The sequence below is a fragment of the Carassius carassius genome, chromosome 24, assembly GCF_963082965.1.
Source record: "Carassius carassius chromosome 24, fCarCar2.1, whole genome shotgun sequence".
Classification (NCBI taxonomy): Eukaryota; Metazoa; Chordata; class Actinopteri; order Cypriniformes; family Cyprinidae; genus Carassius; species Carassius carassius.
Window position 1 is genome coordinate 17,172,024 of NC_081778.1, and position 13,155 is coordinate 17,185,178.

The 13,155-nt window shown below is 35.5% G+C and overlaps 1 protein-coding gene across 1 annotated transcript; it reads left to right on the forward strand.

The window, feature by feature from the left end:
* Positions 1-5,060: 5,060 nt before the first annotated feature.
* Positions 5,061-6,641, forward strand: LOC132103005 (apolipoprotein C-I-like). Its single transcript, XM_059507787.1, has 4 exons — positions 5,061-5,169; positions 5,819-5,887; positions 6,021-6,159; positions 6,320-6,641. Exons 1-4 carry the CDS (start codon positions 5,076-5,078, stop codon positions 6,378-6,380), a joined length of 363 nt encoding a protein of 120 aa, XP_059363770.1. The 5' UTR covers positions 5,061-5,075; the 3' UTR covers positions 6,381-6,641.
* Positions 6,642-13,155: the final 6,514 nt, after the last annotated feature.

Consider the following 13,155-nt stretch of genomic DNA (forward strand, 5'->3'; position numbering starts at 1 on the left):
ATGTTAGGGGTCATACGATTCATGACATGGTTTTTTGGGGAAAATAGATAGATAAATAAATAAATAAATTATAAACAATATATGTAGTTTCTACAAAATAATGATGAGAAATGTTTCTTGAGCATGAAATATTAAAGACTGGAGTAATGACTGATGAAAATTCAGCTTTGACATCACATAAATAAATAACATTGAAATATACTTTTTAAACAGACACTTGGAAATTACATAGTAAACTTGAAATCTAAATTTTAAATGGGTCATGTGACGTTGCTAAGAAGAACATCATTTTGTGTATTTGGTAATGCAATGTGTGTGCGGTTTAAGGTAAAAAAATTAAATTAAATTTAAAAAAATCTTATTTCCTACATACTGTATATTATTGTTGCTCTTCTATGCCCTGCCTTTCTGAAACACATAGATTTATACAAAGCTCATACAAAAAGCTCTACCCTGCTCAAAACTCCCATTTGAATCATCAGTGGCAAATTCTTTAAATATGAAAATGTTTACAAGCTGTAAAGACTGTCCTTGCAAAGTTCTAATTGCTCCATTTTATAGAAACAACCTTCGTGCACAGCCCTCCCAGGTTCAGGAAACAGTTCTCCGTAAAAAGCGCTGCACACATCTGGTGAGTAAATTAGCATGATTTAATTGTGTATTTTTTATGTTTAAATTCTTCTTTTTTTATTAATAATGTGAAGATTCATTAATCAAATAATCTCAAATTAATTAGATTAATTATTGCAGATTAATTTGTTATTATTAAAGATAATTTAAAGACATAATTGTGTTAAAATAGAAAAGCACTGAATAGACATTGCAAAAAAAAAAAAAAAAAAAAGGAGATTAGAAAGAGTCAAACTCTCTAACCATTAGGCCATGACTTCCCCCTTAGTAATACATAAGTCGTGGCCTAGGGGTTAGAGAGTTGGACTCCTAACCCTAGGGTTGTGAGTTTGAGTCTTGGGCCGGCAATACACTGAAGGCACCGAAACCTAAACTGCTCCCTGGGTGCCGCAGAATAAATGGCTGCCCACTGCTGCAGGTGTGTGTTCACTGCTGTGTGTGTGTGCACTTTGGATGGGTTAAATGCAGAGCATGAATTCTGAGTATGGGTCACCAGACTTGGCTGTATGTCATTTTCATTTTTTTGTCATTTTTTCATTTTTATTCATAATTACTTAAACACGCATCTGATGGACTGATAAAGCATGCACTCCTATTTCAGTATGACTGTTAATATTGTGGCTATTTTAACAAATGGTTCATTCAGTCAAGAGGGCAAACTTTATTACTCAAATTAATCTGCATATGTAATTTGCACCCTGATTGTACCATTTTCCTAGTGTAACTAAATCTTTCTCTTAATAACAGGCTAAGAGTTTAGTCAGGCTGAAACTTGCACTGTCACTTAATACAGCTCAAATTAATATAGGCCTGTAATAAGAGTCAGGAAAAACACATACATATGCCCTTTTAAAAAGCAGTTAGCATTTGACATCGTATTTCCAGATTTTGTATGTTTAGACAAGACTGATCCAATTTCGCAGTAAACCTTCCCTTCTATACACCCCCTTATTCCCCCTATTTCTAATTTCAGCTCACAGTCACACAATATCTCTTCCTTTTTCAGCGTTTTCCATAGGCTTGTTTGGGCAAGACCCATCTACTGGTCACACCTTTCCTTCTCCAGGAACCTGAGAACCATTTCTCAATTCTGGAGTTCAAGAAAAGGTCTGATTATCTTGGAGATATATATATATATATATATATGTATGCAAACATAAATCTGTCTTCTCTGGCAGAATTCTAATCAATCAGGTGCAAATAAAACCACACTTTGTGACCCCCTAGAGTTTAACTGAATTATGTTTTTAAATGGATAGTAAAATATGAAATGTCTGACTTAGATTTTTGAACCTCATGATGAAACAGCTTATGAGACCTACTAAATACTAAATAAATAATTATGTGTGTGGATAAAACCCCTATATATCCATATCCTCGTAAAACATGAACACTCAATGTGTGTGTTGGCATAGGTAAAATACAGTAAAAACACAACTGTGTTTACAAGGGTAAAAATCTCTGGAATTAACATACATAAACTACATCCAATGAGAATATTCAGACTATAGAATTCTGCAAACATAATCAGTGTTGCGTACAAGTCTTCAGTCAAGTTGAATGAATCAAAGACTGAAACTTTAATTAAAACAAATGCAAAACAAAAGCTTTCCATTGTATAAAACAGTTTCCATGTGAAACTACTAGGTCATTTAAGTTTGAATGATTAAGACATTCACTGCACGTCATCCTTTTTGAAAAATAAAATAATAACATCTAAAAACATTTTCTGTCAGCCTCTGATAAATCTCACCATTATTTCATAAATTCTATCCTTCAAGCTCTTGTTTTCGCACAGAACTGTTCACTATGAGATCCATGTTTCTGTGATTGTCTCAGGATCAAAGGACCGGTTCTCAAAGCACCATCCCCTCTTTCTTTCTCTCTCTCTCTCTCTCTCTCTCTGCTTTGAATCTCAAGGAACACATGTTGAGATCAGTTTCCAAATTCCACTCGCTTGCTTGCGGAACTGCTGCATAAGGAACATGATGTGCCACTGATTTGAATCTTCAGCCTTCAAGCATGCAGGTGTCTGGCAGAAAATAACACAAAACAATCTCTGAACATAACTGAAAGCCCATCCCTTTCTGTTCCTGCTGCTGAGATAAACATATCTCTTCCATATTTCAAACACACCTATAACTAATTTTTAACATTTTTTTTTCTTCCAAGTTTGTACAATTAAGTGTCAGTTTGTGATTAGTTTTCGTTCTGAGGTGCAAACATTTCATGTCATTGGCAAGCAAAACCAATTTTTTTTTTTTTTTTACAAATGTAAAATGTTCTTATATTAAGAATTACTAGCTCTGACACACATCTTTTGTTTTAAAAGTCAAACAAAGAACCTGAGATGGCACAGCATGCCACCAACACTGATGAACATTTCTCTTCTCACATTAAAGTGACATGACATACAGCCAAGTATGGTAACCCATACTCAGAATCATTAACAAAAAAACATCCAAAGTGCACACACACAGCTGTGAACACACGCACACCGTGAACACACACCCGGAGCAGTGAAAGACTATGGGCCATTGACTAAACATATGAATTTGAAAGAAAAAGAGGTGGCAAATTATGCATCCATAAGAAGGAAATCTGTAAGTGGTTAGCAAGACAAGAAAGGTGCTACAAAGACTGCAGTTAACTGACAAAAGAAACACTTCAAGCCCCCACCGCCACAAACTGAGTGATCAGATGTGAGCAGAGGTAACTGCAGATCACTCTCAGCGTGATCGCACATAAACAATATGTGCTCATTTGCACAGAGCCTCACTTCCCCTCTTTTGAGTCTACACAATTTCAACACTTTTTCATGTTGTCAGCTATTCAATGTCAGCATTTCCTATCATGATCAAGTCTTTTAATAGATGTGCCATATAGTACAAGAAAATGGGCTATTTTGCAAAAAAAGTAAAAAAAAAAAAAGCAAAAGCAAAAGGAAATCAATAAAAGCACAGAGAGATCTTATTGAACTAGAAAGAAAATAAAACAGGTCATTAGCCTATGCCTGGCAAGAGCTCCTGAGATCGTGTGTGTGTGTGTGTGTGTGCCACACAGTCAATTTTGGGTGACAGATTTAAGATCACTGGTGACAAGATTATAACTCTTGGCCTCTGTGATCTTATTCCATCATTTAAATTAAAACCAATTAAATTTTATTATACTATTATAATAAATACTGATATATATATATTCACATTACAGTCACTTTAATAATAATAACATACAATAAAAATAATAATTTATTAAAAAGAATATTGGCAATGTAGAAATAAATAAAAAATAACCACCTTTCCAGACTCTAAACATTATAAAAGTGAAGTACATTAATAATAAATGCATTTAATTACATTATAGCACATTAGAGATGATTGTTTGGATCTTTAAGCAGACCATATGTCATCATATGCACTCATAAATATACAGCATTGAATATGTTTTCATTTATAATGCTATTAAGAAGGCTATTGCATGACACTGGGTCAATAGAATGTTTAGAGATCTAATCATCTTGCTGTCCTTGAATCCAAAGGTGGTTTCAATGCAAGCGATCAGCGGTTACTAAACTCCAACATCTTTGTTTGTAGACAGAAACTGGAACGAGGCAAAGGTTATGAAACTGAACTTATATAAACATTTTACTCTGCTTCAAATCCTGTCTCTCTATTTCATGTTATGATGTGGCTAAAAGGTTAAAGAGCTGTGGAGTAAATCGGTGTATTATTACATCAAAAAACGTAGACATAAAAAGTTATAAAAAGTGAAATGGTGTGTTCTCCAATACCAGTTAGAGGTTCCTCCAATCCCTACTTCCAGTTTCAACAATGTTTACTGTAAATAGTGTAATGTGATCTTTATTTACCACTTTGAATAGATAGCAATGAAATTGCTATCAAAGAAACTACTCTCAGCTATAATAGGTACTAATATTTTAGATCCTTTTTTTCAGATCCTGAACATTCAAAAAGGAATGACTTTACCAGTGAAGCACAATACTATCTAATTTAGTTCTTTTATTGGCACAACTTCAACAGCTTTGTGCAAAATAGTCTTTAGATGCTTAGTTTTGCTTGCATTTTAACTTGACTGAGAAATGACTTAATTGATTTAGCCCACAGTTGTTTTGAGAATAGTTTTGAAAAAGTGTGTGTTGAGAGGAGCACGTAACCAATTGTAAAATCCCTGATAATGAATGGACGTTGTACTATCCACGCATCAGGGTACCAGATACATAATTTGTGACTGTTACTGTTGTTTCAAAGGTGACTGAACGGATTACTATGTATTTCTCAGGAATAATAAAAAATCTCTGGGAAACGGAGTTTACTCACCTTTTATGTTGACTATAGCCATTTGTGAAATGACAAAACAGAACGAAGATCAACAGAGAGGTACAGAGTGATCGCAAGAGGTCTTGGTAGGTCAGAGGTGGTCTTATCATGCTAATACGTCAGCTCAGTACCGCTATAAAGGGCCAAGCCATCTGTGGGACATTACAATCTCAACCCAATTCTCTCGAGGACTGCAAGAAAGGTATGACAGCTTACATTTATTCCTGAAAACCTTCCAAACTTTTAAAAGAAGTACGCAGCGAATCTAGCGAGCTTTACACTGAAACAATAGAATAAACATTCTTGTCATATACGTTCAGCAAATAAATACGCAGTCTATTGGCGACATCTAGGTGTCGTTGTTTGCCATCATCGCTGAATTCAGCAGCTTTGAATTATTCTTGTTAGTTAAGTAAAGTACAATATTTAACATTTAAGAACAGTACCTGCTTAAAAAAATAATTAAAAAATAAAAAATAAACAATGTCTCATTTAATTTAGTATTTATATTGTTTATTTTCATTTTTATTAAAGCAGACGTCTTCAAGTCTTAAACACATAATTGTGTAATTGTGTGCAGTTTAATGTAATTAAACTTAGTGTTAAATCAGATACGTTTGATGATACATATAAAATATATTTAGTTCAAAATATTTAACAACCAGCTTGCTACAAAGTTTCTAATAGGGAAAGGGTGAAACACTTGGCTAGACACTCTGGGTGTGATGTAACCTAAAGGCTTACATTTATTTTTTACGTAGTCAGCAAATAATTTTACCCTCAACTGCCGTAAATGACAATTGTCTGTCATCAACTGGCTCTTTAATCGTATTTTATTCTCTATGTTACAGGAAAAATTACAAAGATGAAACTGTACCTGGCTGCAGCCGTGCTGATGCTTGTGCTTGCTGTGCACACAGGTAAAATCATCCCTCTGAAGCTTCTACAGTATACGACTTTTGAATATCCTCAAGTCCTATTAAACAACAATTTGTAGTCTTCTTAGATTTAATATAGATGAGATTTAACAATGTATAAATTACATTTAAACAGAGGCCCAGGATGAGCCCACACTGGAGCAGCAATTTGCCAAATTCCAGACCCAGGTGAAGGAGCTTACAGACGACCTGACGCAGAAGACCAAGACCACATTCGAAGAGTTTGAAAAGAACGAGCTTGTCATTAAAACCAGGTAAGATTAATTAAATTTTTTTTTCAAGTTATTTTATTTTTATATTTATGAAATGTATTGTTCGGACATTCATGTTGTTTTTGCACTGGCATAGAATCTGCTTCAATTTCTAATTGCCAGTTAGCTTTTCTAATACAATTCGGTCTTTTTGTCTTGGCAGGAACTGGCTTACTGAGCAGTTTGAGGCGATGAAGCAGAAGATATCCGAATCCTTTGTTTAAAGTGAAAACCAATGACCCTATACCCTTCTTCCCTTCAATCATGTCATTACTGTGTGATATGTGATACCACCCCGACCCCAATGTGCCAACTGGTGCATTTGTTACAGTTCAGTACATCTTCAAAATCTGTGATGATCTCCATGTCATTTGTGTAAAATAGTTTAAAATGTTATGGGATGCTGTTAAATATTGTCGGGAAAAGTATAAAATCTAAATACACATTCAGATGTTTTTCGAAATAATAAATGATGGAACACAGAACCAGTTTGTTTTTGCATCATTTACAGGACAGATCATTTAAAATTTGTTCACATTAACCATCCAACAACTGAATATTGAACTATTTTGAATAGAAATTATTTGATATAAATATATTCACATATTATAAATATATTTTAATTATTACATATTTATTATTTGTATCAGCCTACATGAGAACAATATGCTACATGAAATCATTTTTAAATCGGTTTTGGAAGTTTATCTCTAAAAGAAATACTAAATAAAGAATGATATATAAAAACACTTAAATGAAGACACAGCATCAATGTACAATATAAAGACCAGTATGTAAAGTTAAATGCAAATCATGGGTCAAAGGGATTTTAACATCAGACCACATGAGGTTAAAGTCACTGTTTGTCCTCAGTTAATTATCAGTTAATTTCCATGATTAACACCAGTCTTTCCAGTTCAGCAACCAAGTGGACCCCTTTTCCATGAATTACATCCCACTATTGAATTTTCTGGCCAAAATGCAACAAACGTAAATTTGTTTTTCTGTTCAATGCCTCAGGGGATCAAGGTTGAAACATCCTATATTTATTAACAGTCAAAAAAATATATACAACTGGTAACAGTGTGTGTGAGTGTGTGTGTGTGTGTGTGTGTGTGTCATACATATACATCAAGTGGACACCCCACAAACAAAACTGCCAAAATTACTAAAAAAAATATGTAATTGTGAATTTTTGTCTCCAACATTTCTTATTTATAGTAAGAAATTTTAAAATATTAAATGTATTTGTTTTTGGTATCATCTAAGTAAACAGCATGCAGTGCCTCCTCAGTAGGGTGACCAGACATCCTGTTTTTACCGGGACAATACCGTATTTTTTTATTACATTTATTATATATATATATTCAGAATAAAATTTCTCATATCGGGCTCATATAACCCCCCCAAACCCCCCCCCCCCTACCGGTCAACATACTCAGAAATTATGTGTGGCCTGCTTCTTAGATCCGATTCAAAGGCAGCACTACTGCAGCAAGATACCATTCTTCTCAGAAAACACTGAACCATAGACAAGCTCATCAAATTTTTTTTATAAAAAACCTTCAAAATCCTGCTGATAGTTCTTTTGAAACAAAACAAAAAAAGACTATGTATACATTTAAGCAATACCACATTTATCGGCATCAATTAGCTCAGGGTTGTCAAACTCAATTCCTGGGTCAATAGTGTCACCAAAAAAAATAAAAAAATTGTTGAATCTTTGCATGAGAAATGCATGGATGAAGTAAACAGAAAAAAAAGTTAGATGAAGAAGAAGATGGAAAAAAGATGGAAAATGAATGGAAGCAATAAATATTTGACAATTAATGTATTTAGGAAAAAGGGTCCACAGGTTGTAGATTAGATACATTTTGTTCCAACAGGGGAAAGTTTACTAGGGTCTCCTTCTGTCAATTTGGCAGGTTTTCTACAACCTTTGGACAGCCTTTGCTCAACCCCCAGTAAGGAATATTGATTCTGGAACTCAAAAATGAAACAGCTGTCTGAGCACAATTAGTGAATTTAGTGCTGAATAGGTTAAAAATCTTTATATGTTTATTTGAATCATTTCTATACTTCTGTCTATAGAACAGACACAGATACGAACTGTAATTATCTGTAAGCCAAATAAATGTTGCCTATGAACAAAGTGTACTGTGTGAGTAGAAAAAAAGCTATAGTTAATAAAAAAAAGGTAAATAGTTTCCATATTATATTTGCATAATTTGTTTGGCTTCAGTATAGTAACAGTATAAACGCCAATTATTTAGCATTACATAATATCACTCTTTTTTAATATTTTTAATTCTTTACAGCCAAAATTCAACCTTATTGCCCTATATACATAATAATATACTATACTATATCCTAAAAATATTGATGCTTTTATATTGTAGGATGAGGAACATTATAATTCAGGGGTCTTGTCTTGAATGCACCTTATGCTTCTTTTAGAAGTACCTGTTCAGTGTACACATTTATTCTAAATGCATCTTTAATGCTCTAACAAACACAGAGGGCATGTGAATATGCTTGATGAGTGATTTCATAAGTATCCCCTCATGCCTTATTAATACACACAAAGAGAACAGTGAACTTTGAGTGGCCATGTAGTAACAGTATGTCCACTGGTGTGTCTTTGTGTGTGTGTGTGTGTGTGTGTGTGTGTGTGTGTGTGTGTAGCAAGATTGTTTGACTAACTGTGAGTTATTGAGTGTGTGTGTGTGTGTGTGTGTGTGTGTGTGTGTGTGTGTGTGTGTGTGTGTGTGTGTGTGTGTGTGTGTGTGTGTGTGTGTGTGTGTGTGTGTGTGTGTGTGTGCGTGTGTGTGTGTGTGTGTGTGTGTGTGATGACGTTTGTTTGGTCAAGATGTAATGCAGATATAGGAATGGACGGTAGACAATATAACTGAAGACACAACGACTGCAGTTGACTCCAGTCCATTATTTCTCTACAGGAATCTCACTAGCACAAGGTAAAGTGATTCTTCACCATGTTGCTCTTAACATTTAATGATAAAATTACTTACAATGCATCAGTATTTTAAAAAGAATAAAAAAAACGAATTATCCTTTTATTTTTTATTTTATTTTTTGCAAATGCAAATGCAAAAGACTATATTAAAACTGATGCATTAAAAACAGTTGAATCTATGTGATATGTCATATGTGATATTTACATTCACTGGCATGTTCAGCAGGCAAATAAAGTCTAAATTTCAGTTTTTCTTCTCCTAGATGAAGCTGACATTTGCTCTCATTCTTGCACTCCAAGGTAAAAACTAGTTCTTGAAAATCTGTCTCTCTCTGTTAACTGTGGCACAACTGGAAAAAAGATAAAAAAATTTGTAAGATAAATATCCAGATTTCAAACGTAATAAACACTTTTTTTCTCACTTCTACTGACTGTTGGGAACCGGAAGACGTGCAGGTGAATGCTGTAGTCCGTCAGTGATGCGTGGTTAGTGACAAGCATGGAGAGAGAACAAAACAAAAGACTAGTCACGAATTAGAAGCACAAAAAGAGGATTTCTAAAGAAAAACTTAGGAGAATTTTGAAATAAGCCAAGAGGAGACTGGTTTTCCTTTGCTAAAGTGCTTTGCTTTACTTTGACACATTCGTCTTCCATCTTCCACCCGAAGGTCTTTTCCCATTTCCCAACAGTCAGCAGAAGTGAGAAAAAAGTGTTTATTACGTTTGAAATCTGGATATTTATCTTACAAAAACGCATGGATTCACTACAGGGGGCCTTTATTCACCCTCCAGAGCCGTATGAGGGACGTTTTATTATAGATGCATGCACTTTATTTCACTTCTTCTGAACAGTTGACAACAAACACCCTCATACCCCATTGAAAGGCTTGGAAGAGTAAGGACAATTTTAATAGAACTTCGATTGTATTATTCTGAAAGAGAAAAGTCACATATACCTAGGATGCTTCGAGGGTGACTAGAAGATAGACAAATTTTCATTCTCGGGTGAACTAACCCTTTAAGGGGAAGAGCGATTTACTAGACACATATACAGCTGTGCAGACCTTTAACTGGTCCAAACCCTTTTTTACACATAGTAACCAGGAACTTCACAATAAATGTGTTTAAACATGCTGTTTAAGGTGGGCACATGGCTGTTTTAATAATTCTAAAACTGTTTTCTTCCTCTTGTAGTGTCGACGTGTGTGTGGGCACAGCAATGGCCCGAGCCTGATAAGGAGTTAGTGGAGAAATATCAGGGGCTGAAGGAAGTTTTTTTTAAAAGGCTCAGGAACGCTTTGGAAAAAGTCCAAAGTTCCATTCAACCAGTTCAAGAGAGCATATCAACAGAAGGACAAGCCAAAGAGTTTTTAGAAGAAATTAGGAAAAGCCAAAGATTGCAAAGTACCGTCAAAATTATAAGGTGAGGGATGCCTCAAACTAGTCATCGTACTGCATCACCGATTCCATATTATTCTAATATACTTCATTCCAGTTATTCAATGTCAGTAAATCTACTATGTTTTGTGTGCTTCTTCCAGCGGTCTGGCCTCTGACCTTGAGCCTTTTGTGAACAATGCTCGCATGGCTCTTCTCGGTGCTTACGGCCACTATCTGCGACCCTACATTGGAGAACATCTAGACAAAGCAATTACCAACATCAAGCCAATGCTGGATACTGTCCTGCCTCATGAGGGTTAGAGTCTGCAGCTCATCAACCACTGACTCCTTCAAACCAGCAAAAATGCATTTTCATCACTTCAGTAATGAATACAGATCTGAAACTCTGTGTGTCCAGCATGTCGGTGCAGTTTTTTTGCATGTACTGTATCTCTGTATTTCCTAGTGTTCTGTTGAGTGCAGTAAAAAATAACATCCAGCATTAATAGAGTGTGAATTATATGATTTTTTTGTGCCTCATAAAGAAACAACAAGACTCAAACTAAATAAAAACATCTGTAATTCGCAACTCCAAGCTTTGAATGTGATTAACTACTATGTCCCATAGCAAAACAAAAACTAAAACATGGGTACATTTATGTTAACTTAATATAAGGTATTTATTAAACAGTATAATTTAGTGGTTTATTCCAAACCTGAAAGGTCAGTGTTCACAATTGCATTCCACTATTACGTTATGACCAATAATGAGCTGCACAGCACATCCCTCTCTTGTCTGATATGAACATAAGATTTATATTCTTTAATGTACATATTCACAAAATCTGAATAAATGTGAAAGTCAACCGAACAGAAATATGCTAGAATATGCTAGCAAGCAACCATAGCTACTCATTTTCTGCCTGTCACTGATATCTAGTTTCATACAATTTCCACTTTTGGTTATTTGGATTATAGATCACAGAAATTAAGCTTCTGTCATATTGACTGTAATGAGATTTTATAATAGTTATATAGTGGGAGCAATAATCATTTTTGTTTTTTGAGAGTATGAATAAAACATACTACTACTACTACTGCACTACTACTAATAATATTAAGAATAATGTATGACAAATATTACAATTATATTTGCTCATACTTTGCGAACATCCATCTAATGATGATAATAAAACTGGGAACTGGGACCCACTTAAATTATGTTTCAGTTCCAGCAGCTTATTGTGAGGAAGTAGTGTATACTATTAACAATGGAACATGATTTTCACAAAGATGTTAAAAAGAAGAAAGACAATTCCATAGCCTTACTTGTTAAAGAGACTTTGTAAGTGAACACCCATGCAACCATCTAGCAACGTTAGCAAGATAAGTCATTACAGATTTTTTTAAAGCAGATATACAGCAATAAACAGGAAAATATGCATGCACAGCTGTTTTCACTCTATACTCAATACTATAATCTGTGTATTTATTTGCTATCTGTGCTTTCAGTCCTTTTGTTCCACATTCAGCCCTTGTGTTCAGCCTCTTCGTGTGAAGACAGACTCGGTTAAAGATCTGTGACTCTACCAGCGCGACTCTGAGCAGGCAGGGACACTGACAAGGCACTTAAGAGTCTTTTATTTTCCTTTCTACACACTCTTCTTTTTCCTCTCTCTTTTCCACATCTATCATGTGTTTCCAATAGATTCCTGTTGTCTCCCAACAATGCTCCCAAACGCAGGTGACAACACAATCTTGCTATCCAGCACCCCATGTGCACCTTTTTCCTGAACCTCTATCTTTTTCTGCTGGTCTCTGGAATTGTCAGTCAGCAGTCAATAAAGCAGACATCATTCCTGCAATTGTTTCTCAGGCCCTTTCCCAAATGGCACCCTAAACCGTCACGGGTTATCCTCTGAGTCTGCACTTTCATGACGTAATGCCACTTTGACTGCCATGTAGAAGTAAACTGCGTAGCTCACAGGCTGGCGGGCTCAGCAGAAGTGTGGATCGAAGCTGCATAGCGGCCGCAAAGGGGGGCACTCGTGAGCACCCTTCTGAAAACTAAAATGACAAATGGGACAACCTGCAGTCTCATCGCACTCATCAGCCATTGGAAGTCCTCAAGACCGAAAGTGCACATGAAGTGAGCCATTTGGGATAGGGCCTCAGTCTACTCTTAGTATCTTGGGCTTGACTGAGACCCCCTCTCTCTGACAATTTCTATTTCCCTCACACTCTCCATCAGGTTGGGTGGGGTGGGGGTACTGGTTTCCTCATTTCTAACAACTGTAAATACTCAACCCACTCTCCCCCATGCAATAATAACTCATTACCATAATGGCTTCTATAAAACTCCATGTTGTAGTAATTTATCAACCTCCTGGTCAACTGGGCACCTTTATAGAGAGGCTCGATGGGCTGCTGTCCTCATTCCCTGAGGATGGCAGTCCACTTGTAGTCTTTGGCGAGAAACCTTACGCTGCAGACTTCCACTCTCTCCTAGCTTCATTTGATTTAATTTGATTTCAGATGGCTTACCACCACAAACACTCACAAATCAGGCAACCAGCTTGACTTAATTTGCACACGCAATTGTATTGCAGACAACCCATGATTATATACCTGATTATATATCAGCC

What these genes read in the sequence shown, in the direction of transcription:
- LOC132103005 (XM_059507787.1), top strand. Translation starts at nt 5,076, where the DNA reads ATGCTAATACGTCAGCTCAGTACCGCTATAAAGGGCCAAGCCATCTGT. An exon ending in TGTGCTTGCTGTGCACACAG is followed by an intron (nt 5,888 to 6,020) that starts GTAAAATCATCC and finishes ACATTTAAACAG; the next exon opens with AGGCCCAGGATGAGCCCACA. An exon ending in GAGCTTGTCATTAAAACCAG is followed by an intron (nt 6,160 to 6,319) that starts GTAAGATTAATT and finishes TTGTCTTGGCAG; the next exon opens with GAACTGGCTTACTGAGCAGT.